The 26,138-nt window shown below is 32.2% G+C and overlaps 3 protein-coding genes and 1 long non-coding RNA gene across 9 annotated transcripts in view; all 4 read left to right on the top strand.

Moving 5' to 3' along the window:
* LOC125049431 (trypsin-3-like) overlaps positions 1-6,485 on the top strand; it is a 102,105-nt gene extending 95,620 nt beyond the window's left edge. Inside the window, exons 4-5 of the mRNA XM_047648720.1 lie at positions 5,671-5,796; positions 6,293-6,485. Coding sequence (XP_047504676.1) covers positions 5,671-5,796; positions 6,293-6,445 — 279 coding nt within the window. The 3' untranslated portion in view covers positions 6,446-6,485. The remainder of the gene's footprint in view (positions 1-5,670; positions 5,797-6,292) is intronic.
* On the top strand, positions 98-4,734 carry LOC125049430 (trypsin-4-like). The gene is made up of 5 exons (XM_047648718.1): positions 98-217; positions 821-950; positions 1,910-2,159; positions 3,907-4,032; positions 4,525-4,734. Exons 1-5 carry the CDS (start codon positions 151-153, stop codon positions 4,675-4,677), a joined length of 726 nt encoding a protein of 241 aa, XP_047504674.1. The 5' UTR covers positions 98-150; the 3' UTR covers positions 4,678-4,734.
* A 2,217-nt stretch (positions 6,486-8,702) lies between the features above and the next one.
* The window catches only part of LOC125049426 (trypsin-4-like), a 42,317-nt gene continuing 24,881 nt past the window's right edge, over positions 8,703-26,138 (top strand). For 2 of the 6 annotated variants that reach the window (XM_047648708.1, XM_047648705.1), the window contains exon 1: positions 18,096-18,172. In XM_047648708.1, coding sequence (XP_047504664.1) covers positions 18,106-18,172 — 67 coding nt within the window. In that variant the 5' untranslated portion in view covers positions 18,096-18,105. Of the gene's footprint in view, positions 8,762-9,318; positions 9,449-10,129; positions 10,380-13,396; positions 13,550-14,041; positions 14,252-18,077; positions 18,173-18,824; positions 18,955-19,915; positions 20,166-24,805; positions 24,932-25,435; positions 25,646-26,138 lie in introns of those variants that run through there. The other 4 variants (XM_047648710.1, XM_047648712.1, XM_047648713.1 and 1 more) reach the window with 4 other exon arrangements.
* Positions 15,344-16,146, top strand: LOC125049433. Its single transcript, XR_007117005.1, has 2 exons — positions 15,344-15,476; positions 15,943-16,146. It is a non-coding gene; the product is annotated as an uncharacterized LOC125049433 (long non-coding RNA).

The raw sequence follows: 26,138 nt of genomic DNA, 5'->3' as shown, positions 1-26,138 counted from the left end.
GTATTAAAAATTAAATAAGTTTATTAATATTTGAACATTATCTATATACAACTTTACCTGCCTTTGTTTAATTAAAATAGTAATTATTTGAACCTCTTTTTTATAATTTTTATTGTTATAAAAGCTGAAAACATTCGTACTATACGTACAATGGTGTTTTGTTTTACAATGTTGAAGTCGTCGGTGCTATTTATTGCTTTGCTGGCAGCCATATTGGGTAAGATAATTTTAATTAAACTTATCATTATGTAACTTCTAGAATAAAATACACTTTTTTAATTATATCATTCCTTGGACGACGTGAAAACATGTTCAGTTTATTAAAGATGTCAATTCGTTTTAGAATCAGGTAGATGAAAAATTATCAGAAAATATTATAGTCTATATATGCAGCAGCAGTGTTGGCCTCTCAGCTTGCGACTCTCATCCCTGACGTTGTAGGTTCGATTCCAGGCTGTGCACCAATGGGCTTTCTTTCAAAGTACATTGAACGCATTAACATTCGCTCGAATGGTGAACGAAAACATCGGGAGGAAACCGGCTTGCCCTAGACCCAAAAAGTTGACGGCGTGTAAAGGTGGCTCATCACCTACTTGCCTATTAGATCGACAAATAATAAAAAAACAAATACATAAATCAAAGGCGGGTGATATAATTTTAATAGGAATAAACATAATGCAAAACGGGTGTTTAGTATTTTTTGATATTAAATTGTCAGAAACCATGTCCACACATCCCTGGATACGATCTAATTAAATTATTTAAATATCGTTATTTGTAAACAATCGTGATGTTTGAAATTTCTTGTTAATGTTTTTAGTGGAGGCCAAAGATGTTTCAAGGGAAAAGGTTCCATATGTAGTGTCTATCCGAGAGGCTGCCAATCACATTTGTAGCGGTACAATATTACGTGGCAATTGGGTTTTGACATCTCCGCAATTTGTTTATGAGTATGTATTTGTAACATAATTAAATAAGCTAAGCTAAGCAATAGTTATATTGGTATGTATATCTCCACTTATATGCCTAGGCATGCTTTAACATTTTTTCCTATTTGTTAAGTTGTACGCAGTGAGATCTTAATATAGTGAACTATAATATTTACTCTAATAATATAACGAAAAAATAAAAAAACATTTCTTTTTACACTCTTCTTGATTAAAATACATCTGATAAGAAAGTATTATTATAGAAGAAAAGCGAAGTCTATCTTTATTATCAACAATTATCAACAAGTGGCCGGCTTCGAGCGGTTTAGCCATAATTGGAAATATGCCTAAATCAGGGATAATGTAGCATTTTAGTGGTGTAAGAATTTTTACCAATAGTATTAAAGTAAATATTTATAATAATACTAGCGTACCCGACAGACGTTGTCCTGCATTATATTTCAAGCGATTAGGATATTAAACAAAGTATGAAAGTACCGACTGCAACGCCATCTGCCGGGCTGATTTGTGAATCTAAATCATACAGGGCTCCACCGAAATACATACAAAAAAATACTTTAAATCGGTCCAGCCGTTTAAGAGAAGTACATTGACATATTCACGTACAGTAGAATTATATATATATATTTATGTAAGGTATCCCATATTTTAAGTCAGTCAAATTTGATTGAAATCGGTTAAGTAGTTTAGGAGTCCATAGCGGACAAACAACGTGACGCGTAATTTATATTTATTAAGATAAACTAGAGGACCCGACAGACGTTGTCTCCAGTACACACATCTAAAATACAATATTTCAAACTGAAAAAAAAACAATCAAAATACATCTAATTGTAATCTTTCAAATTTTAATTAATAATAGTCTGAACTATTCTCGAATATATATATATATATCTCTCTTTTATAGATATATCTAGATAGCACGAAGTGTAAAGTGTAACAAATATAACTATTTCCAGTAAACAACCGAAGGACCTGCTTGTTGTCATGGGAACAGTTGACAAAACAGATTCAAAGGCTTTAAGTGTTCACGTAAAGAAAATAGAAGTTCACCCGAACAACAATTACATAAATTTAGCGTATTCCTTAGCGCTTTTGAAGACTAAAGAGGATATACCGTACAGCAAGCTCGTGTTACCGATTGAACTTCCGACAGCTCCAACTAGAATTGGTAAAAATTTAATCGCCATTGGATGGAAGCTCAAAGGGGTTAGTGCAACATATCAAATCGATGTTAGATTAGTGACTTACACGTTTGACAATACACCTTAAGGTTCTGCGTTCAAATATCGGCAAGTATGGTGTTTTCTTTCGTTTATACCTACCTGTACAGTGATGCAAAACCTTTATACTTACAGAAAAAAAAACAAGAGATATGATCCAATACCCATATAAAGTCGTGGCAACACTAGATAACGAAAAAGCGCGGAAAATTAATAAAAAATAGTGTAGTATCCCTAAAAGTTTGATATATTTTGTGGATTAAACTTACTTGATACTTGATTATACTTTATTATTTTGTAAATTGATAGTAACTGTATTTCTGTGAAATTTACAACAAATTTAAAACACAATTTCATACGTAATAATCTAAATCAGAATCCAAAAAATCAATAAAACAAAGTTTAGGCTATTATACCTGTTGACTATTCGGAAAAAATATATAATAGAAATAAAAATGAGTAATTGCATGAAGTATCAAGACAATACTAACCTAAGAAATTCAATGACATTCTGTGTTGCCATCCGAAAGTTTTCAAATAATTCAATTATCTTCTTTCATTAGCCAGACTCTACCGTAACCGCAAAGGGGCTTGATACACCATTTTGTGTGGGCAAGACGTAGTAAGGAGTATCGGTCTTCGGCAACTAACATGCCATGTCATATTTGTCTTGACAATGTTATATCACGAACAAATTCGGTCTGATTATAAAACGTCCATTTGCGATGATATTTCGCTTAAAACAATGGTAGCCGTATCAACAAATATCGTACAAACTGCAATTTATGTTTTATACCAGCCCTGCGATTCTGTAACTCACTTTTCGAACTCACACAGCGGTTTTCGCATCGGCGGTCGCTCTCAAATCAGTCGTGAAGCAGTCATTTTATGATTTGGCATTCTGAAAAGGTGGGAAATTGTAGTTTATTGTTTATCAGAATGCCAAATCATAAAATGACTGCTTCACGACTGATTTGAGAGCGACCGCCGATGCGGAAACCGCTGTGTGAGTTCGAAAGTGAGTTACAGAATCGCAGGGCTGTACGTGTTCAAATTTGAGTTAGGAACCACGCTAACGCCGCGATAAATATTAATTATATGTAGATTAGGATTGTCTGTTAATTACTTGTATATCGCGTGGTTTTAAATTGATTATTAATTATTGTATTTCGTAAATAGAGCTATACCTACTGTGGTAATACAAGGTTGTTTTAAATAATCATTTTATACATTTTGAAGGACTTTGCACCGAGACGTAACATAATATAAATAATATGTACCAAGTTTAATAATAAATATAATACCAAAATAATGTTTCCAGCTGTAAACCATAGTAAAAGTATTTCAAATAAAATTTACTAAGCGACACTATAAAATCTGCTGTTACAACGTGATGTCTCTACTTACAACCAAAAGATAACCATACCGGACCTAATAAATAGGCTTAAAAGGCGACAAATCCTAAGTCTTGATAGACACGGTAGAAAAAGAGGAGCAATCTCGATGGAGATTTTGCTTTGAACGCCTAACAGCTCTCAACACATCTGCTCATAGTCTAGCTGACTGATTACAAGATAAAGACTTATACTTTTTATTTTTATATTATTATTTATTTACTGTAACATTAACAAGAAATAAAAAAGTTAATTGTTAATAAATAATAATTGGTAATTATTGCATAAAAACAACCGCTTCATACTAGTAAAATTAATATAAAAATGTTTATTTTTCAGGATAAAAAACCAACAAATAAATTACAAGTGAAAAATGTAACATCTCTAAGTACAAAAATTTCGCCTCATGAGTCTGCTTTAGCTATTAACAATAACGAAGGATTTGATACCGATGAAGAATACTTCGTAAGTAGCCCTTTGAGTATACATTCAACATTTAAACAAATGGGACGGGACTTTCACAGCAATTTTTTCCAGCCAATTAAAATGCGCTGAATTCAATTTCCATAGTCGCTGGATTTGTTGTTTGATTATTTAATCAAACAATATAGTAACAGGACTTAAAAAAATAAATATACGCCATAATCCTCAGATTGAGTCGAGATTAAGAGGATTTCCCGTGTATAGCAAATATATTGAATTTGACAAACACAAGTCACACTTATGATTTTGTCTTACTCTGAATTTTTCTCTACATGATACCGTAATAAGTTATTAGAGTTATCTATTAGCAACCAAGGTGTCCAAATATGACAAAGGTGATGTATTAAAATGTTCCAAGAACGTTGTAAAACCTGTTAAACAACGTTCTTAGAATTATTGGGTTCATATAAAATAGTAAATTTTATCTGTTTTTGCTTATGTGTACTGCGTTTCTAACATAATATTTTCTTTTAGAGTGACATCGGAGGGCCATTAGTTAACAAGGACAATAAAATTGTGGGAGTCATCCAAATAATGTTCGAGCCTCCAACAAAACCTTCGGGGTTATGTGCAAGAGTTTACGATGGATTACAATGGATTAATAAAATGTTAAAGGACAATTATTGAAATAAAAATGTATAACTTTTGTTCATCAAGACAATTAAAATTACAAAAAGCATCTTATATTTTTTTTCTTTATTTGACGACGGATCTTACACATTTTTGAGTATTGCGACTTTTATCCTGCGAAAAAGCAAAAATTAATGTTGTATGCAAGCTCAAATGAGGAGTGACTTTTCAAAAGGCCTTTTTTCCATTTTTTACCTAACCCATTTTTTTGATGGAATCATCAAGCCAAGGCAAAATTACAACTAGAATCGGCAACAGTTTGAGACAAAACGCCTCATTACCTGTAGTAAAAGCTGCATCAATTACATAATTTCATTCAAAATCGGCATAATTCCACATGTAGGTAAATGGTATGTATAATTTTAAACAAAACGCCATATCGCTGTTTCTTTTTTATCCACATCATGAAATTTTAAACAAAACGTCGTATTTCCTCTACATATAAAATAATATAAAAGAAAACAAAAAGTTTATAGTTAACTCGAACATGATACAGAAATAGATAGAATCTCTCAACTAAGCAAGTACACAAGTCAGTTTCAACGTGAATAACCAAACTATGACAAAATATGACAAACTGCAAAAAGTTACTTATAAAAATACCATAGAACGTTATAAAATATGTGCAGCATAACGATGGATATTACGAGAAGAAGCGTTGGCAGACCGCGGCGAAGGTGGGCAGATTTTCTCGTTCGTGACGCGGGCAGATAGTGTGGCTGCACCAAACCAAAACCTGACAATATTGAAACGAATGGAAAAGGCACTTTCCCAAGATGGGATCAACTCTTAAAACAATTATTGCCATTATTCATCTAATTTAAGTAACTTAAAATAATCTTTAAAAAAAACGCTCCTTGTTATTTATTGAAAGAACAACCGTTTGTCATTCCGAAAATATATCGATATGCTGATAGCGTCAAAGATTTTAGTCGTTATATTTATGTTATTAATTATAGTAAAATAAATAAAATAAAAATAATTTTTCAGGATAAAAATCCAACAAATAATTTACAAGTGAAAAATGTAACATCTCTAAGTAATAAATATTCGCCTGATAAGTCTGCTTTAGCCATTAAGGATAACAAAGGATTTGATACAGATGAAGAATTTTTCGTAAGTGGACCTTTGACTACACAGTACACACTCAACATTAAAACCAATAGAACGGAAATTCACAGTAATTTTTTTCGAGCCAGTTAGAATACAAAATATCCCATAGTCGCTGGATTTGCCGTATAAAAATCATATAGCCAATGAAAATAGTTACAGGACTTAAAAATAAATAACCCTCAGATTGAGTCGATAATTATCGTAAAAGTGTGGCAATTTCAGTATATTTGAATTCAAATATACTGAAATTGACAAACTGAGTACACACTTAGCATTTAGTCTTGATTCTGAATTTTCTCTACATGATGACGAAATAGTTTATGAGAGTAATCTTAATAGACATCTTCCTTGACGACAGATAGATGTCCAAATGTGACAAAGGTCTTGTTCCAAGAACGTGGTAACGTACTTATAATTATTGAGTTCATATAAAATAGTCAATCTTATCTGTTTTTTGCTTTTATGTATTTTATGCGTATTTAACATACTTTTTATATAGAGTGACATCGGAGGGCCACTAGTTAAAGAGGACACTATTGTGGGAGTCGTCCTAATAATGTTCGAGCCTTCTGAATCAAAACGCTCGGGATTATGTGCAAGAGTTTACGAGGGATTACCATGGATTAATGAAATGTTAAAAGACAATTATTAAGATATACAAAATTATGTATAATTTTGTACATTAAAACAATTAAAATTACAAAATTCATTATTTGACGACGAAACATAACACATTTCTGAGAATTGTGAATCCTCCGGTCGTACAAATCACGGCTGTGCTAATGAATAGCCGTGATTTTTATGTAATTCAAAGGTTTTACTATGGTGAAGGGAAACATCATGAAATAGCCGGCACGTCTTTGTCCAAAAAATTCAACTACTAATGTCCGGAAAGTCGAGTCGGTGTTAAATTATTACAACGGCTGCATTGTTGAAAGCTTGAAACATAAATACCTCTACCATTTGTTATTGTTGCCGTAAATTGTGAGGGTGTAGAGTTATTATCTCTATTGTTATTATTATGTAGTTTTTGTTTTTATTGTATACTGATATGTGTATTTTGAAAAAAAGGTGGATCAAGGAGGAATAAGGAGGCTAAAGATCCTGTAAAAACAAAATCAGAATTATTATAATAGTACAGTTATTCATTAGCAGCAGAAGGTTATTTTTGCATTAGAGATTATTTTCTAGAGTTATGTAACCTAACATTAGTTAAGTTACATATATATATTTTAGTAAATAAGGAGAAGCGTAAACAAAATGTAGGCAATCATCGCACACTTGAAGCCAAAACGAGCCCTTTAGTTTTTAACCACACTCATAAATTGCAATTTAATATTCTCGTTTCCGATGATGTCCAAGAAGGTCGACTGCACTTGTATTGAAGTGTCACTTAGATTTATAAACCCTCAGATAAACCATGTTACCTTTTGATAGCGACACTTCTCGACTACCTACTTGTTAGATATAAGCCCATATTTTAAATTGGTTGTTACCCAGCTTACATATACAGCAAACACCAGTGAACTAAACTCGCCGCTGCATTTAATTTATATTTTAATTGATGGTCGTTGGACGAGGAAAAACGTCGTGAGAAAACCGGCCTTTGATCTGAAAATCAGGCATAAACTCAGACTGAAGTCATCCAGAAACTAATATCGAAATCTGAGAGCGAGGTTTTACGCGCTACCAAAAAATTATCTGACTTGTCTGTGCATATCACAAACAAACGTTTTTCTACTTGTAAACTTTTATAGAACTTGTAATTTTGTGATGTTTGCAAATTAAAATCCTTATTCTCCACATCATACAGGTATATCTTGACTTTGACTAATTTTGTGATACCGTTTTAATAATAATACTGTATGCGAACAAGTTGACCCTTAGATTACGATGATATCCGACACGTCAAATTTTTTGCTGGATAGATAATTGGAGTTTCTTTTCGGATCCTTTCTGTAATCGTATCCAGGATCATGATCTACAGTCGAGTATGTTATTTAGTAAATGTAGTTAACGATAGTAAGGAATATTTACGAATATATTATATATATGTAGAAATGACGTAATCACTCATTTGCTTCAAATAAATTCCTTTTAAACGACTTCAATATTTCATACCTACTGTTTTTTTGTCGAATATACTTATCATTAAAATAATTATTTTCTATAAAATATATCTTCGTCTATTGTTTCGATGATTACCTATATAAAGTCATATAACACTAACTGATATCATATTTATTTTAAAATACATATATTATATAGATAAATCTTTATATAGGTAATTCATCAGGCTATCGACGTCTTGCGACAGCGTGTTAAATTCAAGGTACGGAGTGTGAAAATGTTACACAAAAGATCGGTGTCGTGTTTGCGATAATTTTGTTTGGTAACAAGCATTCGAAGTTAATAACCATTATTTTTAATGATTTTAGCGTAATACGGAAGTCAATTACAGTACGAAATACCTCCTGAAACACGACGTCAAGCGCGTCGCCTCTTCTCTTCTCCTCTCCTCCTCTCTTTCTTACTTCATTCTTGGTCTTGATTACTAATAATATATAATGGAATGTAAATTATGCACGCCAGTAGCATTGCAATATATGCTGATCAATAACATAACCCCCTATTTACGTTAATCGCCCGGTTTTAACTAAAGTATCCATCTGTCTCTTTCCATCATAGCGCAGACACAATTTGACAGAAAGAGTCAAAACATGAGGATGAAAAATAAAATAAACAAGTAAAGTATTAAAAATTAAATAAGTTTATTATTATTTGAACATTATCCATATACGACTTTATCTGCCTTTGTTTAATTAAAATAATAATTATTTGAACCTCTTTTTTATAATTTTTATTGTTATAAAAGCTGAAAACATTCGTACTATACGTACTATGGTTTTTGGTTTTACAATGTTGAAGTCGTCGGTGCTATTTATTGCGTTGCTGGCAGCCATCTTGGGTAAGATAATTTTAATTTTACTTGTCATTATGTCACTTCTAGAATAAAATATACTTTTTTAATTATATCATTCCTTGGACGACGTGAAAACATGTTCAGTTTATTAAAGATGTCAATTCGTTTTCGAATCACTTTGATGAAAAAATATCGGGAAATATTATAGTCTATATATGCAGCAGCAATGTTGATTGTTGGCCTAGTGTTTTCAGGGTGCGACTCTCAGCCCTGAGGTCGTAGGTTCGATTCCCGGCTGTGCACCAATGGGCTTTCTTTTTATGAACATTTATTTTTATTTCTATGGTCTATTAAATGGTGATATAATTTTAATAGGGATAAACGTAATGCAAAACGGTTATTATAATTTAATTTAGGGGATTCTCGTTTAATCTAATTTAAGGAAGAGTTCGACTTTTAATATATGTTTTGTATTTTTTTATATTAAATTGTCAAAAAACATATCCAACACATCCCTGGATACGATCTAAATAGATTATTTCAATATCGTTATTTTAAAAAAACAATCGTGATTTTTGAAATTTCTTGTTAATTTTTTTTAGTGGAGGCCAAAGATATTTCAAGGGAAAAGGTTCCATATGTAGTGTCTATCAAAGAGGCAGGCAATCACATTTGTAGTGGTACAATATTACGTGGCAATTGGGTTTTGACATCTCCGCAATTTGTTTATGAGTATGTATTTGTAACATAATTAAATAAGCTAAGCTAAGCCATAGCTATATTGGTATGTATATCTCCACTTTATGCCTGGGCATGCTGTAACATTATTTTCTATTTGCTAAGTTGTAGGCAGAGAGACATTTAAAATATTTACTGCAATAATATAAAGCAAAAAATTAAAAAAAATCGGTTGTCTGTAAATTCGGTTTCCTGACGATAGTTGAACGTGACAACGTCATTAATCGCTCACTCAAGTAGGAGAGAGACAGATGTCGAACGCTGAAGAGCGCGGAGTCCGATTGTGCCTCTCTGTCGCTTCGCGCTCTCGCTTGCACTTCAAGCCTTAAATGGAACGCCTCAGAGCGAGGTAACGCCGCATGATTCATGTTTTTTCGTGCGTGCAGCCGGCTCCATCGATTAATAAGACGTTGTCACGTCAAAAGTGTGTGCGTGTAACCTTTACGTGCGATTGAATTAAAACTTCTTTGGCATTGACGGCATATATCACTGAAATGATTAAATATTAACTTAAATAATAAATAGTCGCCATTATAAATAAAGTGAAGGGAAGTGAATTAAATAATAAATATCATATTATAATTTAATTATATTTATTATTCATGTGCTTTACAAAGATTATTCAAATACGAAGGTTAGTTTAGCACATTTCAATATAACCTTAACTGTTTCCAGTAAACAACCGAAGGACCTGCTTGTTGTCATGGGAACAGTTGACAAAACAGATTCAAAGGCTTTAAGTGTTCACGTAAAGAAAATAAAAGTTCACCCGAACTACGATTACATGGATTTCGCGTATTTCTTTGCGCTTTTGAAGACTAAAGAGGATATATCGTACAGCAAACTCGTGTTACCGATTGAACTTCCCACAGCTGAAACTATACCTGCTGAAAATTTATTAGCCTTTGGATGGAAGCTCAAAGGGGTTAGTGCAACATTTCAAATCGATGTTAGATTAGTGAATTACACGTTTGACAGTCAACCCTAAGGTTCTGCGTTCAAATATCGGCAACTATGGTATATTTTTCTATGTGCACAAATTATACTTGTACAGTGATGCAAAACCAGTAAGTCGAAGGCCCGTATTCTAGAATGTCACTAAAACTTAAATGTGCCTTCAAGAGTCGTCAGACCGTTTTTTCATTATGGTAATAACATCAAATACAGAAATGTTTTATTGCCTGTCAATTCGAAAAAAGAATGGAACCACGCTAACGCCGCGATAAATATTAATTATATGTAGATTAGGATTGTCTTTTAGTTACTTATCGATTGCTTTTAAATTGATTATTAATTATTGTATTTCGTACATAGAGATATACCTACTGTGGTAATACAAGGTTAGTATTTTAAATAAAATTTGCTATGTGACTATATAAAATCTGCTGTTACAACGTGATGTCCCTACTTTCAACCGAAATATACCAAGAATCTAGTTTTATTACTCGAAACAGCTTACGACAAACAATTAATGATAGAATCTCTCAACTAAGAAAGTACACGAGCCAGTTTCAACGTTAATATAGACAAAATAACTAGTGAATATGACAAACTGCAAACAGTTGCTTATAAAAATACAAGATAACGTTATATCGACGGCTCCGGAGAATAAAATGATAAATGCAAAATCACAACTTTACAGGAAAATTAAAAAACCGTTTTAATAAGATTACTTCTTTTGGGTCCTAGGTAGGAACCTGGGAGTTAGCTTAAATGATAGCTAATTTTTAGTGTTATCTCTATACTCAGTTGAAATTTTAAAAGATTCCACTGAACTTGAGATATTTAGGAAATAAAACATTAGACTAAATTAAACAATAACATGTGTTGCTAACATGCACTTATCATTTTATTCTCAATTAAACTTCATTCATACGAATATTATAATATAGTCCTGTCATGTTATTCTACGATATAGGAACTCTCCAGCAATGTCGATAATCTAATATTATCATCTTATTCGCGTTATTATTCACATAATGAATTTACGATATGAGTAAATTAGACGTATTTAAAATAAACTACTTAATTATAATCAACTGTTATTTATTTTGGGACCAACATTTAAAGCCAACAAAGATGATGACAAAAATAATACTTTTCAAGAAAACAAAACATAACCAAACAAACATAACATAAAGTCACTCTCAAATAAATCAGTCTATAATCAATCTATCTATCTCCATACTCAAATCTTCATAATTAAGTGGCATCTTCGAGTAAACATTCAAAATCACAAAACCTAATATTCCAAATAAAATATAAACGAAATCTAAATAATTTCTATCCAAAAGTATATTATAATTTAAAAAAAGTCTTCTTATTAGTTGCTCAATATTTAAAAAAATTAGTCTTCATCAGCACAGTTATCAGTTGGTGCTTCTGCCTCATCATTAAATTTAAGAGATTCATAGAAACCATGATAGTAGCTTGGTATGTCATTTGTTTTACAAAGACTTATGAGATCAGAATGTAGGGCTTTACGTATTGGCAGAGTCTCCGTGTATACAATTTTTAATTCAGGACTGTCATTAAATATTGGGTGTATTGGAAGCATGTCTGTGTCACCCCGTTTGGATCTCTGTTGGCGTTCCACGTTGAGCTTAGAATACTCAGCGTCAAAATCATATTTAAACAGCAAGATGAATGGTTCTGAACTGGTTACATTGATTTCCATTATTTTAGACCACTTTATTTTCTTACCTCCATCATCTTTACCCCAGTGTTTGTCCTCGAATAATTCTTTTGATAATCTAATCTTAAGAAACTATTGCTACTAACTCCCTAATCAATCAATGGACTGTATTTGTCTGATGAATAAAATTATTATTATGTCGTAGAAGTCACTTTGTAACATTTCTTTAATAATGTATTTCTCGCCATTTACTATGGCACAGGGTAATTATTGCGTACATTTGATCTGGAGTATACACAACTTGGTTTTTCAGCTTACGTTCTACGTATAGTAGAATGCATCGAATCGCCCTCACTCTGGCCATGACCAGTCAGTACCGTATGAACTGTCTGATTTGATACACAAAGTGCTTGCAAAAAAGGTCCTACATACTTGAACTTTCTCTTTATGTAAATCAAAATAGTATTTGACTGTTTGGGTGCGATTATTATTTCGATCTAACTTGATTCTTTTGACCTTCTCAACTGTTGCCATTGCCGCTCATGATCTCCTAATTTATAATACTGCTGCATAATGTCTTCTCTCTGGCTCAATGTAAATTTTTCTTCATATTTTCTTCACATAAGTGCGTTTGTCATAGACGCGGTAGGTATTATTTACTAGAATATTAAGATAAAAGCTGATATTGTGCGTAATTATGAAAAATATTTTGCTAAAGCAATGTTATCGTATGTTGTTACATCCAAAAAAATCGTTGAATAAAATAATATCTTTTTCTAACTTTTTAAATAAACAAAAGAAAAATCTGAAAAAAAATGGTAAAATGTATTAGCACCTCAGGATCTCAAATTTGCAATAATAATAAAACTATGATAATAGCGGCTATCATTTTGTTCTCCGGAGCCGTCGATATACTCGTAATAATATGAGCAGCAAAACGTTGGACCTTACGAAAAGAAGCTTTGGCAGATCGCGGCGAAGGTGGCCGGATGATCTCGTTGATGACGCGGGCATATAGTGTGGCTGCACCAAACTAAAACCAGGAAATATTGAAACGAATGGATAAGGCACTTACCCAAAATAGGATAAACTCTAAAAACAATTTTTGCCATTATTAATCTAATTTAAGTAACTTAAAATAATCCACAATATACAAAAATACCACTGTAACATTTATTACTTATACTTATTATATTATTATTTATTTACTGTAACATTAACAAGAAATAAAAAGTTTATTGTTATTTATTGTATAAAAACAACCACTTCATACTAGTAAAATTAATATAATTTTTTTTATTTTTCAGGATAAAAAACCAACAAATAATTTGCAAGTGAAAATTGTAACATCTTTAGATAATTACGTATGTGACAACTATACATGTCTTCAATATGCGCCTCATAAGTCTACTTTACCCATTAAGAATAACAAAGGATTTGATACCGATGAAGAATACTTCGTAAGTAGCCCTTTGAGTATACATTCAACATTTAAACAAATGGGACGGGACTTTCACAGCAATTTTTTCCAGCCAATTAAAATGCGCTGAATTCAATTTCCATAGTCGCTGGATTTGTTGTTTGATTATTTAATCAAACAATATAGTAACAGGACTTAAAAAAATAAATATACGCCATAATCCTCAGATTGAGTCGAGATTAAGAGGATTTCCCGTGTATAGCAAATATATTGAATTTGACAAAGACTAGTCACACTTATGATTTAGTCTTACTCTGAATTTTTCTCTACATGATACCGTAATAAGTTATTAGAGTTATCTATTAGCAACCAAGGTGTCCAAATATGACAAAGGTGATGTGTTAAAATGTTCCAAGAACGTTGTAAAACCTGTTAAACAACGTTCTTAGAATTATTGGGTTCATATAAAATAGTAAATTTTATCTGTTTTTGCTTATGTGTACTGCGTTTCTAAAATAATATTTTCTTTTAGAGTGACATCGGAGGGCCACTAGTTAACAAGGACAATAAAATTGTGGGAGTCATCCAAATAATGTTCGAGCCTCCAACAAAACCTTCGGGATTATGTGCAAGAGTTTACGATGGATTACAATGGATTAATAAAATGTTAAAGGACAATTATTGAAATAAAAATGTATAATTTTTGTTCATCAATACAATTAAAATTACAAAAAGCATCTTATATTTTTTTTCTTTATTTGACGACGGATCTTACACATTTCTGAGTATTGCTACTTTTATCCTGCGAAAAAGCAAAAATTAATGTTGTATGCAAGCTCAAATGAGGAGTGACTTTTCAAAAGGCCTTTTTTCCATTTTTTACCTAACCCATTTTTTTGATGGAATCATCAAGCCAAGGCAAAATTACAACTAGAATCGGCAACAGTTTGAGACAAAACGCCTCATTACCTGTAGTAAAAGCTGCATCAATTACATAATTTCATTCAAAATCGGCATAATTCCACATGTAGGTAAATGGTATGTATAAATTTAAACAAAACGCCATATCGCTGTTTCTTTTTTATCCACATCATGAAATTTTAAACAAAACGTCGTATTTCCTCTACATATAAAATAATATAAAAGAAAACAAAAAGTTTATAGTTAACTCGAACATGATACAGAAACGTATCCACACAATGCGTGCAAAAGCATTTTATGACCTGATTAATATGGATGTATCTGATAACTTTATATTTATATTTTTAGATAAGGATTTTCTAATTACTTGCACATCGAATAGTTTTGACTTTCGCTGATGTAATTTTATTGACGACTAACAATAATTAATGATAGAATCTCTCAACTAAGCAAGTACACAAGTCAGTTTCAACGTGAATATAACCAAACTATGACAAAATATGACAAACTGCAAAATGTTACTTATAAAAATACCATAGAACGTTATAGAATATGTGCAGCATAACGATGGATATTACGAAAAGAAGCGTTGGCAGACCGCGGCGAAGGTGGGCAGATTTTGTCGTTCGTAACGCGGGCAGATAGTGTGGCTGCACCAAACCAAAACCTGACAATATTGAAACGAATGGAAAAGGCACTTTCCCAAGATGGGATCAACTCTTAAAACAATTATTGCCATTATTCATCTAATTTAAGTAACTTAAAATAATCTTAAAAAAAACGCTCCTTGTTATTTATTGAAAGAACAACCGTTTGTCATTCCGAAAATATATCGATATGCTGATAGCGTCAAAGATTTTAGTCGTTATATTTATGTTATTAAGTATAGTAAAATAAATAAAATAAAAATAATTTTTCAGGATAAAAATCCAACAAATAATTTACAAGTGAAAAATGTAACATCTCTAAGTAATAAATATTCGCCTGATAAGTCTGCTTTAGCCATTAAGGATAACAAAGGATTTGATACAGATGAAGAATTTTTCGTAAGTGGCCCTTTGATTACACAGTACACACTCAACATTTAAAGCAGTAGAATGGGAAATTCACAGTAAATTTTTTCGAGCTAGTTAGAATACAAAATATCCCATAGTCGCTGGATTTTCCGTATAAAAATTATTTAACCAAAGAAAATAGTTATACGACTTAAAAATAAATAATCCTCAGATTGAGTCGATAATTCAAATATACTGAAATATACACACTGAGTACATACACACTTAGCATTTAGTCTTGATTCTGATTTTTCTCTACATGATGACGAAATAGTTTATGAGAGTAATCTTAATAGACATCTTCCTTGACGACAGATAGATGTCCAAATGTGACAAAGGTCTTGTTCAAAGAACGTGGTAACGTACTTAGGATTATTGGGTTCATATAAAATAGTCAATCTTATCCGTTTTTTGCTTTTATTTATTTTATGCGTATTTAACATATTTTTTTATATAGAGTGACATCGGAGGGCCACTAGTTAAAGAGGACACTATTGTGGGAGTCATCCTAATAATGTTCGAGCCTTCTGAATCAAAACGCTCGGGATTATGTGCAAGAGTTTACGAGGGATTACCATGGATTAATGAAATGTTAAAGGACAATTATTAAGATATACAAAATTATGTATAATTTTATTCAATAAAACAATTAAAATTAGCATCATTTGTTTTTTTTTTCATTATTTGACGACGAAACCTTGAATAATAAATACATCTACCATTTGTTATTTACGCAAATTATTCGTTAGTGATTTATTATTATTATGTAGATTTTTTTATATTTTATACTGATATGTGCATTTTGAAAAAAAAGGTGGATCAAGGAGGAATGAAGAGGCTAAAGATCCTGTAAAAACAAAATCAGAATTATTATAATAGTACAGTTATTCATTAGCAGCAGCAGGTTATTTTTGCATCAGAGATTATTTTCTTTATAGAGTTATGTAACCTAACATTAGTTAAGTTACATATATATATTTTAGTAAATAAGTAGAAGCGTAAACAAAATGTAGGCAATCATACACTTGAAGCCAAAACGAGCCCTTTAGTATGGTTAAAAAAAACACAGTCATAAATTGCAATTTAAACTTCTCGTTTCCGATGATGTCCAAGAACGTCGACTGCACTTGTATTGTGTGTCACTTAGATTTATAAACCCTCAGATAAACCATGTTACCTTTTGTTAGCGACATGAGCCCATATTTTAAATTGGTTGTTACCCACCTTCAAACAAAGTATTTCATTTAACATATACAACAAACACCAGCGAACTTAACTCGCCACTGCATTTTTTATATTTTAATTGATGCTCGTTGGATGAGGGAAAGCGTCGTGAGAAAACCGGCCGTTGATCTGAAAATCAGGCATAAATTCAGACTGAATTCATCAAGAAACTAATATCGAAATCTGAGGCCAAGGTTTTACGCGCTGCCATAAAAATATCTGACTTTTCTGTGCATATCACAAACAAACGTTTTTCTACTTGTAAACTTTTATAGAACTTGTAATTTTGTGATGTTTGCAATTAAAATCCTTATTCTCCACATTATCCAGGTATATCTTGACTTTGACTAATTTTGTGATACCGTTTTAATAATAATACTGTATGCGAACAAGTTGACCCTTAGATTACGATTATATCCGACACGTTAAAATTTTTGCTGGATAGATAATTGGAGTTTCTTTTCAGATCCATTCTGTAATCGTATCCAGGATCATGATCTACAGTCGAGCATGTTATTTAGTAAATGTAGTTAACGATAGTAAGGAATATTTACGAATATATATATATGTAGAAATGACGTAATCACTCATATGCTTCAAATAAATTCCTTTTAAACGACTTCAATTTTTCATATCTACTGTTTTTTTTCGAATATACTTAACATTAAAATAATTAACTTCTATAAATATCTTCGTCTATTGTTTCGATGGTTACATAAAGTCGTATAACACTAACTTATATCATATTTATTTAAAAATACATATATTATATAGATAAATCTTTATATAGGTAATTCATCAGTCTATCCACGTGTCTTATGGCAGCGTGTTAAATTCAAGGTACGGAGTGTGAAAATGTTACACAAAAGATCGGTGTCGTGTTTGCGATAATTTTGTTTGGTAACAAGCATTCGAAGTTTAATCATTATTTTAAATGATTTTAGCGTAATACGGAAGTCAATTACAGTACGAAATACCTCCTGAAACACGACATCAAGCGCGTCGCCTCTTCTCTTCCCCTCTCTTTCTTACTTCATTCTTGGTCTCGATTACTAATAATATAAAATGGAATGTAAATTTTACACGCCAGTAGCGTTGCAATATATGCTGATCAATAACATAACCCCCTATTTACGTTAATTGCCCGGTTTTAACTAAATTATCCATGTCTCTTTCCATCATAGCGCAGACCCAATTTGACAGAAAGAGTCAAACATGAGGATGAAAAATAAAATAAACAAGTAAAGTATTAAAAATTAAATAAGTTTATTATTATTTGAACATTATCTATATACAACTTTACCTGCCTTTGTTTAATTAAAATAGTAATTATTTGAACCTCTTTTTTATATTTTTTATTGTTATAAAAGCTGAAAACATTCGTACTATACGTACAATGGTGTTTGGTTTTACAATGTTGAAGTCGTCGGTGCTATTTATTGCTTTGCTGGCAGCCATATTGGGTAAGATAATTTTAATTAAACTTATCATTATGTAACTTCTAGAATAAAATACACTTTTTTAATTATATCATTCCTTGGACGACGTGAAAACATGTTCAGTTTATTAAAGATGTCAATTCGTTTTAGAATCAGGTAGATGAAAAATTATCAGAAAATATTATAGTCTTTATATGCAGCAGCAGTGTTGGCCTACTGTTTTCAGCTTGCGACTCTCATCCCTGACGTTGTAGGTTCGATTCCCGGCTGTGCACCAATGGGCTTTCTTTCTAAGTACATTGAACGCATTAACATTCGCTCGAACGGTGAACGAAAACATCGGGAGGAAACCGGCTTGCCCTAGACCCAAAAAGTTGACGGCGTGTAAAGGTGGCTGATTACCTACTTGCCTATTAGATCGACAAATAATCAAAAAACAAATACATAAATCAAAGGCCCAGACCTATAAAGTTTGTAGCGCCAAAGATTTATTTTATATGCTAAATGGTGATATAATTTTAATAGGAATAAATGCAAAACGGGTGTTTAGTATTTTTTGATATTAAATTGTCAGAAACCATGTCCACACATCCCTGGATACGATCTAATTAAATTATTTAAATATCGTTATTTGTAAACAATCGTGATGTTTGAAATTTCTTGTTAATGTTTTTAGTGGAGGCCAAAGATGTTTCAAGGGAAAAGGTTCCATATGTAGTGTCTATCCGAGAGGCTGCCAATCACATTTGTAGCGGTACAATATTACGTGGCAATTGGGTTTTGACATCTCCGCAATATGTTTATGAGTATGTATTTGTAACATAATTAAATAAGCTAAGCTAAGCAATAGTTATATTGGTCTGTATATCTCCACTTTATGCCTTTATTAGGCATGCTTTTAAATTATTTTCTATTTGCTAAGTTGTACGCAGAGACACATTTACTATATTTACTCTAATAATATAACGAAAAAATAAAAAAAACATTTCTTATTGCACTCTTCTTGATTAAAATACATTCGATAAGAAAGTATTATTATAGAAGAAAAGCGAAGTCTATCTTTATTATCAACAATTATCAACAAGTGGCCGGCTTCGAGCGGTTTAGCCATAATTGGAAATATGCCTAAATCAGGGATAATGTAGCATTTTAGTGGTGTAAGAATTTTTACCAATAGTATTAAAGTAAATATTTATAATAATACTAGCGTACCCGACAGACGTTGTCCTGCATTATATTTCAAGCGATTAGGATATTAAACAAAGTATGAAAGTACCGACTGCAACGCCATCTGCCGGGCTGATTTGTGAATCTAAATCATACAGGGCTCCACCGAAATACATACAAAAAAATACTTTAAATCGGTCCAGCCGTTTAAGAGAAGTACATTGACATATACACGTACAGTAGAATTATATATTATATATATTTATGTAAGGTATCCCATATTTTAAGTCAGTCAAATTTGATTGAAATCGGTTAAGTAGTTTAGGAGTCCATAGCGGACAAACAACGTGACGCGTAATTTATATTTATTAAGATAAACTAGAGGACCCGACAGACGTTGTCTCCAGTACACTCATCTAAAATACAATATTTCAAACTTAAAAAAAAACAATCAAAATACATCTAATTGTAATCTTTCAAATTTTAAATAATAATAGTCTGAACTATTCTCGAATATATATATATATATATATATATCTCGTTTATAGATATATCTAGATAGCACGAAGTGTAAAGTGTAACAAATATAACTATTTCCAGTAAACAACCGAAGGACCTGCTTGTTGTCATGGGAACAGTTGACAAAACAGATTCAAAGGCTTTAAGTGTTCACGTAAAGAAAATAGAAGTTCACCCGAACAACAATTACATAAATTTAGCGTATTCCTTAGCGCTTTTGAAGACTAAAGAGGATATATCGTACAGCAAACTCGTGTTACCGATTGAACTTCCGACAGCTCCAACTAGAATTGGTAAAAATTTAATCGCCATTGGATGGAAGCTCAAAGGGGTTAGTGCAACATATCAAATCGATGTTAGATTAGTGACTTACACGTTTGACAATACACCTTAAGGTTCTGCGTTCAAATATCGGCAAGTATGGTGTTTTCTTTCGTTTATACCTGTACAGTGATGCAAAACCTGTATACTTACAGAAGAACTAATAAAAAAAACAAGAGACATGATCCAATACCCATATAAAGTCGTGGCAACACTAGATAACGAAAAAGCGCGGAAAATTAATAAAAAAATAGTGTAGTATCCCTAAAAGTTTGATATATTTTGTGGATTAAACTTACTTGATACTTGATTATACTTCATTAATTTGTACATTGATAGTAACTGTATTCCTATGAAATTTACTATTGATACTTAAAATGACTAGCATTGCATGGAAAACTAAAACTATATTTAATTTTATTATATGTAAAACACAATTTCATTCGGAATAATCAAAATCAGAATCCAAAAAATCAATAAAAAAAAGTTTAGGCTATTATACCTGTTGATTATTCGGAAAAAATATATAATAGAAATAAAAATGAGTAATTGCATGAAGTATCAAGACAATACTAACCTAAGAAATTCAATGACATTCTGTGTTGCCATCCGAAAGTTTTCAAATAATTCAATTATCTTCTTTCATTTGTCTTGACAATGTTATATTACGAACAAATTCGGTCTGATTATAAAACGTCCATTTGCGATGATATTTCGCTTAAAACAATGGTAGCCGTATCAACAAATATCGTACAAACTGCAATTAATGTTTTATACCTGTACGTGTTCAACTTTGAGTTAGGAACCTCGCTAACGCCGCGATAAATATTAATTATATGTAGATTAGGATTGTCTGTTAATTACTTGTATATCGCGTGGTTTTAAATTGATTATTAATTATTGTATTTCGTAAATAGAGCTATACCTACTGTGGTAATACAAGGTTGTTTTAAATAATCATTTTATACATTTTGGAGGACTTTGCACCGAGACATAACATAATATAAATAATATGTACCAAGTTTGTTTTCAGCTGTAAACCATAGTAAAAGTATTTCAAATAAAATTTACTAAGCAAAACTATAAAATCTGCTGTTACAACGTGATGTTCTACTTTCAACCGAAATATACCAAGAATTTAGTTTTATTATTTGAAACAGCTTACGACAAACAATTAATGGTAGAATCTCTCAACTGAGAAAGTACACGAGCCAGTAAATATAGACAAAATAACTAGCATAACGATGAACATTACGAAAATAAGCATTGGCATTCCGCGGCGAAAGTGGCCGGATAGTGTGGCTGCACCAAACCAAAACCTGGCAATATTGAAACGAATGGAAAAGGCACTAACCCAAGATGGGATAAACTCTAAAAACAATTATTGCCATTATTATTCTAATTTAAGTAACTCAAAATAATTCACAATATACAAAAACACCACTGTAATATTTAATATTTATATTATATTATTAAAATGAAAATAATAATAAAAAATGTCTTTAATCTGGGAGACATATCTCATATCACAAAGACAGGAATGATTATGGAAACAAAAAGAAACTAGTGCAGCAGGCCTTTCACCCAGGATTATTTACCAAGGCCAGGCAAAGAGAATGTCTATGAGCAACATACCAAACACCCATACCAAAGAAAGCTCCTCTCAGCTGGAGCAGCAATCAGATTTAGGAATAGTCACCCAGTGCTCAAACATATCAAAACCAACAGACTGGCAAAGAGTTCCCATGTTATGCCATCCAAAAAAAAAGAAAATCATCCTCCACATATTCTCCCGAATTAATAAAAACAACAAATAGCTTTAGCGGACTTCCGATAGATCAGCCGGAATATGGGACGAGAGATGCAAAAGACAAGAAGAGACAAGATCTAATTTCTCTTAAAAGATTATTAGCAGAAACCAACTTAAAGTTTTATCAGTGAACCTGGAGATATTATACAAGAAGGTAATAACTGTTATACGAGAACATGGACTAAGACACACTTTTATAGAAAATACCAAAAACGCTACAGGATCCTTATAAGAAATCTTCACCAAACTACTCCTACTACTGCTATCAAAGAAGCTAAAAAAAGTCAAAAGTCAAATCATTTATTTCTATTAGACCATCTAAAATGGCACTTTTGAACGTCAAAAAAAAAATACAAAGAAGATTCTAGTTGCCCCTTCCAAAAGGTAGTTTCGTGTGGAAAAGAGTGGGCAAGAAACTTCACACTTACTCTTTTAAAATTGGTTTACAATATTTTGTTACATTTGTTAAATAATTATATGTGAAGACAATGTACTCTTAGAATAAACTACTATACTAAAAAAGTTAGTATACATGTTCCTCACTATTGAAGAGAGTGGCAACACAATATGAGTTAAGATAATGAATGCCAAATTCGGTCCCGACAAAAAACCCACTTCTACCTTTTTTGTAAATTTGCTTCAAGGTCCTAATAATAGAGCTTCTAGGGATACTAGAAACCCAGAAAAAGGTCCACTATAGTGCAATGCCAAAGATGTCATAATTCGGAGATACTAAAAACTATTGTATGAAGCCATATCGCTGTGTCAAGTGTGCTGGACCGCACTAAACTTCGGAATGCACAAAAGTGGTTCGCAATACACCTGCTTTATGTGCGTTGTGTTATGACCCAGCAAATTATAAAGGCTGTGAGGTATACTAGGAAATCCGATCAAGGAAAACCCCGCAACACTTACCACGTAAACATAAGCAATTTGAGTATAAATCTCAAAAAGATAAGGAAGAAACTGATAATAAAACATCTGCAAGTCAGAATAAAGAGGAAAATGAACCGCTACAGGAGCAGAGTAATGCACATTGGCACAAATCATATGCATCCAGATCTAAAGTACATCAAAATAATACAATCCATCAACCTGACTCTTATAAAGTCATAGAACAAATGTTTATACAACAATCCTAAAAGATTGTACTGTATTACAGCAATTGAGTACATTACTTGAACTCATTGCATTAATAGTATCTAAGTTAACAAAATGACTGCACTAAAAATAGCTACATGGAACATCAATAGCTTGGCACCCAACATGGATGAAGTGGAAATCTTGATCAATCTTGACACATATGACGACCAACAGCTCGATAAGAATTAATGGATATAAGATCTATTCCACAAATCATCCTCATGGCGGGACAGCAGTGATAATTAAAGCCACTGTTAGACCATGTGTTACCTAACTACTGTACCGAACATATCCAGGCTACCACAGTAGCAGTCAGTGACAGAAATGGAGACTTTAATAAATCATCAATTTATTGTCCCCCGAATCATAAAATAAGTGAAGCACATTTTTCTGACTACTTTGTAAGTTTGGGATACAGATTTATTGCTGGGGGAGACTGGAATGCAAAGCATTCCCACTGGGGCTTAAGATTAATAACTACACGTGGAAGGGAGTTGAAGAAAAGTGTAGATAAACAGTTCTTGACTACTGTCTCAACTCCGGAACCAACACACTGGCCTACAGACCATAACAGACTGCCAGACGTTCTAGACTTCTTCATCACAATAGGGCTGTCTCGACTTTTCTTTAATGTTGAGTCATGCCTCGATAGCTCATCTAACCATGTTCCTGTAAAACTAACAGTGACAACCACTATTCTTAAGAAAGAAGAGAGAGAAGTGATTTACCACAAAGCGAACACGTCACATTAGCAACATTCGCAGACGATACTGCTGTATTGGCATGTAGTAATAGCCCAATCAAAGCTTCAGACTTCCTATAGACTTGATTGCAAGAAATTGAAACCTGGCTTTCAAACTAGAGAATAAGAACTAGTGTGACTATATCTGTTCATGTAACCTTCACTCTCCGTAGAGAAAACTGTCCGCCAGTAACTCTGTGCAATCAACAAATCCCGCAAGAAAACTGTGTAAAATACTTGGGAATACATACACCTTGATAGGAGACTCGTATGGAAACAATACATACAGAAGAAGAAAGAAGAAAGAAGAAATCAACCTGAAATACAGAGGACTCTACTAGCTTCTTGGCAGAAATTACAAACTGTCAATAGATAATAAGCTACTCATCTACGTTATGCTCTTGAAACCAACTTGTACTTACGGGATTCAACTATGGGGTTCGGCGTGTGACTCTAACATAAGTATCATACAGAGGGTCCAAAATTAAATCTTGAAACAAATATCCAACTGTCCGTGGTTTATAAAAACATCGGAGATTCATGAGCACAAAATCAGGACTGTCAAAGAGGAGATCAAGACCTGGAGTATGAAATACAGAAAAAGGCTAGAAATGCATCCTAATAAGCTTACCGCGCAACTAACCATACCGGACCTAATAAATAGGCTTAAAAGGCGACAAATCCTAAGTCTTGATAGACACGGTTGATAAAGAGGAGCAATCTCGATGGAGATTTTGCTTTGAACGCCTAACAGCTCTCAACACAGCGCTCAAAGTCTGGCTGACTGATTACAAGATAAAGACTTATAAAAAAAAAATATTTTATTATTATTTATTTACTGTAACATTAACAAGAAATAAAACAGTTAATTGTTAATAAATAATAATTGGTAATTATTGCATAAACACAACCGCTTCATACTAGTAAAATTAATATAAAAATGTTTATTTTTCAGGATAAAAAACCAACAAATAAATTACAAGTGAAAAATGTAACATCTCTAAGTACAAAAATTTCGCCTCATGAGTCTGCTTTAGCTATTAAGAATAACGAAGGATTTGATACCGATGAAGAATACTTCGTAAGTAGCCCTTTAAGTATACATTCAACATTTAAACAAATGGGACGGGACTTTCACAGCAAGTTTTTCCAGCCAATTAAAATGCGCTGAATTTAATTTCCATAGTAGATGGATTTGTTGTTTGATAAATATTTAATCAAATAATATAGTAACAGGACTTAAAAAAATAAATATACGCTATAATCCTCAGAATAAGTCGAGATTAAGATGATTTACCGTGTATAGCTATGTGTATAAATAAATTGAATTTGACAAAGACTAGTCACCCTTATGATTTAGTCTTACTCTGAATTTTTCTCTACATGATACCGTAATAAGTTATAAGAGTTATCTATTAGCAACCAAGGTGTCCAAATATGACAAAGGTGATGTGTTAAAATGTTCCAAGAACGTTGTAAAACCTGTTAAACAACGTTCTTAGAATTATTGGGTTTATATAAAATAGTAAATTTTATCTGTTTTTGCTTATGTGTACTGCGTTACTAACATATAATTTTCTTTTAGAGTGACATCGGAGGGCCAGTAGTTAACAAGAACAAACAAATTGTGGGAGTCATCCAAATAATGTTCGAGCCTCCAACAAAACCTTCGGGATTATGTGCAAGAGTTTACGATGGATTACAATGGATTAATAAAATGTTAAAGGACAATTATTGAAATAAAAATGTATAATTTTTGTTCATCAAGACAATTAAAATTACAAAAAGCATCTTATATATTTTTTTCTTTATTTGACGACGGATCTTACACATTTCTGAGTATTGCGACTTTTACCCTCCGGTGGTGCGTACAAATTACAGCTGTGCCAATAATTATTGCCAATTCAAACAATTTCCTACGGTGAAAGGAAACATCCTGAGGAAACCGGTACGTCTTAGACCCAAAAATTTGAATATTAGTGTCCGGAAAGCTGACTGACTTCTCTATATCCTAAGTCGAATTGGTTCCAAAATCCTCTGTTGGCCAGAACCTACGTAATGCGAAGCAAAATTTCTAAGTTAAATAGACTCAAATGAACCATATTAACCTAATAAGTAACCACTTACTCTTATAAAGATACTGCCTTTCCTTATTTAAACATTTTTTTATATAAGCATAATAATACAGGAAGTTAGTTATTGTGCTTCAATCAAACTACGTTATACGTATCAAATAATAAAAAATACCATGTTTGTAAATATAACATAAAAAATAATTATAGAGATAA

This window comes from Pieris napi, chromosome 5, assembly GCF_905475465.1.
Source record: "Pieris napi chromosome 5, ilPieNapi1.2, whole genome shotgun sequence".
Classification (NCBI taxonomy): domain Eukaryota; kingdom Metazoa; phylum Arthropoda; class Insecta; order Lepidoptera; family Pieridae; genus Pieris; species Pieris napi.
Note: the sequence above shows the minus strand (reverse complement) of the source record. Positions and strands in the feature narration are given on the sequence as shown.

Excerpts from the sequence above, each read along its gene's own strand:
- LOC125049430 (XM_047648718.1), top strand. The coding sequence starts at position 151 with ATGGTGTTTTGTTTTACAATGTTGAAGTCGTCGGTGCTATTTATTGCT. Across the intron at positions 218-820 it reads TTTGCTGGCAGCCATATTGG|TGGAGGCCAAAGATGTTTCA; the intron begins GTAAGATAATTT and ends TAATGTTTTTAG. Across the intron at positions 2,160-3,906 it reads TTGGATGGAAGCTCAAAGGG|GATAAAAAACCAACAAATAA; the intron begins GTTAGTGCAACA and ends TTTATTTTTCAG.